The 5,768-nt window shown below is 41.1% G+C and overlaps 1 protein-coding gene across 1 annotated transcript in view; it reads left to right on the top strand.

Annotated features, from left to right (window-relative positions):
• The first annotated feature begins 3,140 nt into the window (after positions 1-3,140).
• VWDE (von Willebrand factor D and EGF domains) overlaps positions 3,141-5,768 on the top strand; it is an 80,051-nt gene continuing 77,423 nt past the window's right edge. Inside the window, exon 1 of the mRNA XM_008570111.1 lies at positions 3,141-3,281. Coding sequence (XP_008568333.1) covers positions 3,141-3,281 — 141 coding nt within the window. The remainder of the gene's footprint in view (positions 3,282-5,768) is intronic.

Genomic DNA, 5,768 nt, shown 5'->3' on the forward strand with positions numbered 1-5,768 from the left:
TCATCTCTATTGACGCCGAAAAAGCATTTGATAAAATCCACGCGATTGGGAAGCGCGGCGGCGCTCCCGTCCGAGGGTTCGGATCCCACATACAGACCGGCTCCCGCTCACTGGCTGAGCGGGGCGCGGGAGCAGCACCGAGGCTTGCGATCCCGTTGCCGGTCCCCGGTCCGGTACGGGGGCAACACTGAGGGTTGCGATCCGTTGCCGGACACGGAAAAAAAAAAAAGACAAAAGACAAAAAAAAAAAAAAAGAAATGATGCACTTTTATATAAGAAAAAGTCCAATTATATTGAATGTCACCCTTGTTTTAATAATAGTAAACCATTACATCCATTCATAGTAGCTACTCTGGACCAGACAGTATTCTAAGTGCTCTCTCTCCAACCCCCTTCCAGCTCTGCACGCACACACAGGTGTACACTCACTCTTGGTTCTTAAACTCTATGGGGTAAGTATTATCATCATTCCCATTGCATAGAAAAATGAGGTTGAGGGGTTGGTTGTGCTGTTAGAGATTACACAGCCTGTAAATAGATAGCAGATCTAGGATTAGAGCCTCAGTGTCCCAAACCCTAGGTTTGTGCACTTAATCATTCTGCCCCCTGAATTTGTTTTTTTTTTTTCTTCCATACAAGCCCATCTGCATTTTTTAAATGAATCTTACAAGACCTAATTTATTTTTTTCCAAGATAATCATCTTTTGAAATTTTCTCCTCATAGGCTTTTCTATTTATTCAAGCTCCCCTGTACTTATTAGCTCTTGGCTTCATTTCTTCTTCCCTTGGACATTCTTATTATTTCTCTCAGTGATATTTACTGCACTTTACAAGTACCATCTGTGTCTATCACTAGGGAAGCACACATCCCTTGTTTTTTCTTCTCTTCAAAATTAAAAAAGGTTAAAAAATGGAATTTTACACCAATATTTGACTAACCTCCATAGACATATTAAAACCTCATTTTTATTACTTTTTTTTTCTCATACAGTCCTGCAACTAATTTTCAGTCAGTACATTTTTGCAGACCCAAGCCTGTTTAGATAAATTTATTTTAAAAAATTCTTCAGTTGGGCCGGCCCAGTGGCGCACTGGATAGTGTGCCGCTTGGGAAGCGCGGCGGCGCTCCCGCCCGAGGGTTCGGATCCCACATACAGACCGGTTCCCGCTCACTGGCTGAGCGAGGGGCGGGAGCAGCACCGAGGGTTGCGATCCCGTTGCCGGTCCCCGGTCCGGTACGGGGGCAACACTGAGGGTTGCGATCCGTTGCCGGACACGGAAAAAGACAAAAGACAAAAAAAAAAAAAAAAAAAAAAAAAAAAATTTTTCAGTTTTTTTTAGTTTTTTTCCGTATTAACTCACTTATATGGAGAAAAATTGATCTTTTGATACAAGTTTATTATGAACTCATAAACTGATATTTATCAATCAAAACTTGCAGGGAAAAATAAGACCCACTATACTTTAAATTGTATGTTTGGTGGAAGTCAGATAAGTGATGTCTTCCGAGAAGGAAAAAAGTTTATTGCATTTCTACAGACACTGCTCAACAACAAATTCACAACAGGACTATTATGAGCTGATCTTGATTTTAACTATGACTTTGTTCCTGGTGATTTCACAAGTAGACTGAGAAAATTGATGTTTATTTTCTGTCTCAGCTTTATTAGTACTTCATAAGCTGAGACTAAAGACATATGCTAAGAAATCTCTGGGTTTTCATCCTTCTCACATTAAACTGTTCTTTTAAAATTAGGCTTTAAGATGAAAACCATCTGCCCACCCCCACCAAAAGGTTATATTTAAATTTTATCCCAGAAGATAGCGTGTTCTTTCTGCATATAAAAAGGGGCTACACACAAGTTTCGTGGCCAAACAAAGAAATTATTTTCCCAAATGGGTTAATACTTTTACTTTTGGAGACAGGTTTTAAATTTTAAAATTGTAATAATTTTCTTCTCACGTTAAAAAAAGAATTACAAAAAAAGAATTTCCTTATGCACTTGGGCACCTCCTGCCTTCACCTCCATGCCTAATTTAACCAAATCTATGGATGAAACTGAGGTCTGAAAGTTGGTGCCCACCAGGACTTCCTGGCTACCCTCTGCTGACCACGTTCTCCTTTCCCTTCAGGTCTTTGCTCTGTGAGGGCAAAGTCCCAGGTGATGGATAGGGGGACTCAAGGACTGAGACTGCCAGAGAAAAACCAGGAGAGTGAGGTTTCATTTCCAGACATAAAAAGATATAGAATAAGTTGAAAAAGGACCTGCTCTCTCTGCAGAGGCAACTACACCTCTGAAGACAGCTGGATGGATTGGAAATCATTCTCAGGGCAAACTTAGAGTCATGTAGCCACGTGTTGAAGGATCCTGGGTCCCTGGGTCACCACTGGACAGCTGAGAGAGCTCTGGGAATCATCAGCAAATAAATGGTGACAGAACCCACGGTTTGGATAGTGTATAAACGCAGTCCCTTCCATTTCTGAAAACCCGCCACAGAAGCAGATGAGAGGACTACTACTGTCGCAACATTCATCTTTCTCCTCCCGCTGTTTATCGCTGAGATCTAAGGTGCCAGGAGCATCTTCTGAGAAGCATGTTCACCTTCGGGAGCAAACCCACAGCCCTGACTAAGGCTCTGCCTGCAGTCACTGTCGGGGTCACCGCCCCTTCCAAAAGAACCTTGCAAGGCTTCTTTTATTGTTGGGCCATCTGAGCAGTTTCTAGGATTACCAAGTTTTTCTGAAGCATCCGTTAGGATAGCGAGACACAACGTTCCAAGCTGCATCCCGGGAGCTTGCCCCCTGGCTGTGCGACAGCAGGGTGACATACAAGGTGGAGGAGCCACAGCGGGGCGCACCACGGGGTCCTGGGACAGGCTGGGCGTGGCTTTCAGGCGGGCGGGCAGCCAGGGCTGGGAGGAGGCGTCGCAGAGGGTCTGAGCGAAAGCTCCTCGCGTCGCTGTCCCGGGAAAGGACTGGCTGCGCCCCAGAGCGAGGACAAGCAGCTTCCCTCAGGGCCGAGCCGGAACGGACCGAGAACGTCCAAAGAGAGGAGCGCTGAGGAGCCGCGGTGGCCTCATCCTCCCAGCACCCGCGTCCGGGCTCTGCGACGCCTTCCGCGCCACCCGCGGCCCCAGCGATGCCTGGCGGCGCCTGGGCGCTGGCGCTGGTGCTGATGCTCCTGGCCCCGGGGAAAGGTCAGCAAGGTAGGGGCGCGGGGGCGCCGCCTGGGCCGCAGGAGGAGGGGGCCGACTTCTCGGGTGACACGCGGCGTGTCCCTGTGCATCTTTAAGGCGTGTGTCCCTCACCCACCTCCGCTCTGTCCTACCGCGGTCTGTGACGCGGTCACTTAGGCTGGGGCTCTTCGGTTTTCTTTTGCGCACAGGCAGTTGCTGCCTCCTCTTCTCCTCTAAGACCCTCGGTCCTATTTTTGTGTCTTTGTTTCCTGCTGATATCCTGCTCTCGAAGGTCCTTTTCAATTACTGCAAGAAACTTTCACTAGGATCTGCCAGGTGTCCTAGCGGGAGCAGATCTGAACTATCAGAAAAGAGCTCAGTCCCAGACTGGGAGATTTCCACCTCCAGCCCCAGCCCCGGAAATTGTTGATTGGTGAACATGTTATCCCTACAGTAAATCACCCAGTTAAGTTCTGTGTGGTATATTTTTTGTATATCTGTAGAGGCAGTGTTGCTGCTGTAAAAAAGATCTCTATGGAGAGATTACTTCCCACTTTAACTGACAACAAATAAAACTTAATTTAAAATACAGTGAAGTTAATACAAAAAGATGTTATTTAGCCCTTTCTGCTTGTTTTTGTGTTCAAATAGAAATACTAAAAAAATACTAAAAAAAAGTGTTGTTCTTCTATTGCAACTTTTCTTATGTTTTTTAGAAGTAAGCCTGATTTTTGTACAACTATCTGAGGCTTAAAAAATTACGTGCAACATTTATAATGTTCAGGGTATAGTTTTGTCTTATCTTGTTGATTTTAATCTGTTTTGCTAACATAAGTTTGCTCTATACAAAGGGGGGGGGCAAGAACTCTCCCTTGTAAAATTTTAAAAAGAATATTAAAACCCAATTTATTAATTATATCCTGAAATGATGCACCTTACCATGCTATCATTGGTCTGTGCCTTGTTTGGTTTGCTTACAGATTTACTCGGGCTTTATGAAGAACTTTTAAAAATACATGTAATAACATTATAAATATGCATTCATTACAGTTAGATATTTCCAGAAAAAAATTGACCAATATATAAAGGAAGATGCTCCATGTTTACTACAGATGGCATAACCCTTTTTTTTTCCTCTATACAATGGCTGTGTAATCTCTCTACTGAAGGCAAATATTATTCCTTACCAGGTTAGCTTATATCATGGTATAGTTGGTAACTTCTTTATGTTTTATAGAGCAGAAATAGAAGAAGAGATGAATGGAAAATCCCTGAGACTTAAAAAAAAACCTTTATTAAGATACAGTGTATATATCATACAAATCGCTCACTTAAAATGCACAATTCTAAGGCTTTTAGTATATTCACAGATAATATGCATCCATCACTGTAGTTTTAGAACATTTTTATCAATTCAGAAAGAAATTCTGTATCCTTAGTTATCATCTCCCATTCTCTTCACCACCCTCTCTGCCTCCCCAGCTGTGAGCAATTACTAATCTTTCTGTCTCCGTGAATTTGCCTATCGTGGATATTTTATATAAGCCGAATTATATAATAGCTTCTCTTTTGTAACTAGCTTCTTTCACTGAGCATACTGTTTTTAATGTCCATCCATCTTGTAGTGTGTTATCAGTACTTGGCTTCTTTATAAGGTAGAATAATATTCCATTCTAAAGATATAACATATTTTGTATATACCTTCATCTGTTGATGAACATTTGGGTTATTTCCACCTTTTGGCTATTATAAATGATGCTGCTATGAATACCCAGGTACAAAGTTTTGTGGGAAAAAATATTTTCATTTCTTTTAGGTATATAGCTAGAAGTGGAATTACTGGGTCATAAGGTAACTGGATGATTAACCATTTGAGGAAAAGCCAGAATGTTTTCTATAGTGGCTGCACTGTTTTTTATATTTCTGCAGGAATATATGAAGTTTCCCATTTCTCCACATTGCTTTCAATACCTGTTATTATCTAACATTTTGGTTGTAGCCATCTTAGGGGGTGTGAAGTTTTATCTTGTTGTGGTTTGATTTGCATTTCCCTAATAACTAATGAAGTTAAGCATTTTTTTTCACATACTTTTTGAACATTTGTATATCATTTTGGAGATACACCTACTAAGATCCTTTGACATTTTAAAAATTGGATTATTGGCCTTTTTGTTACTGAGTTGAACAAGTTATTTGTATATATTAGATACAATTCTCTTATCATATGTGACGTGCAATTATTTTCTCTCATTCCGTGGGTGGTCTTTTCACTTTCTAGTGTCGTTTGAAACACAGAAGTTTTTATTTATTGTTTTGATGAAGCTAAATTTGCTTATTTTTTTGTTGTTGATGCTTTTGTTTTCATATCTTGGAATCCATTGCCAAACCTAAAGTTATGAAGATTTAGCACAATGCTTTTTTTCTAAGAGTTTTACGGTTTTAGCTGTTATATTTTGATCTTTGATCAATTTTGAGTTGATTCTTGTGTATTGTATAAGGTTAGAGTCTGACTTTATTCTTTCTCATGTGTCTATCCAGATTTCCCAACACTTTTTTTTTTTTTTTTTTTTTTTTTTTTTTTTTTTTTTTCG

This window comes from Galeopterus variegatus, unplaced genomic scaffold (assembly GCF_000696425.1).
Source record: "Galeopterus variegatus unplaced genomic scaffold, G_variegatus-3.0.2 Scaffold31, whole genome shotgun sequence".
Classification (NCBI taxonomy): domain Eukaryota; kingdom Metazoa; phylum Chordata; class Mammalia; order Dermoptera; family Cynocephalidae; genus Galeopterus; species Galeopterus variegatus.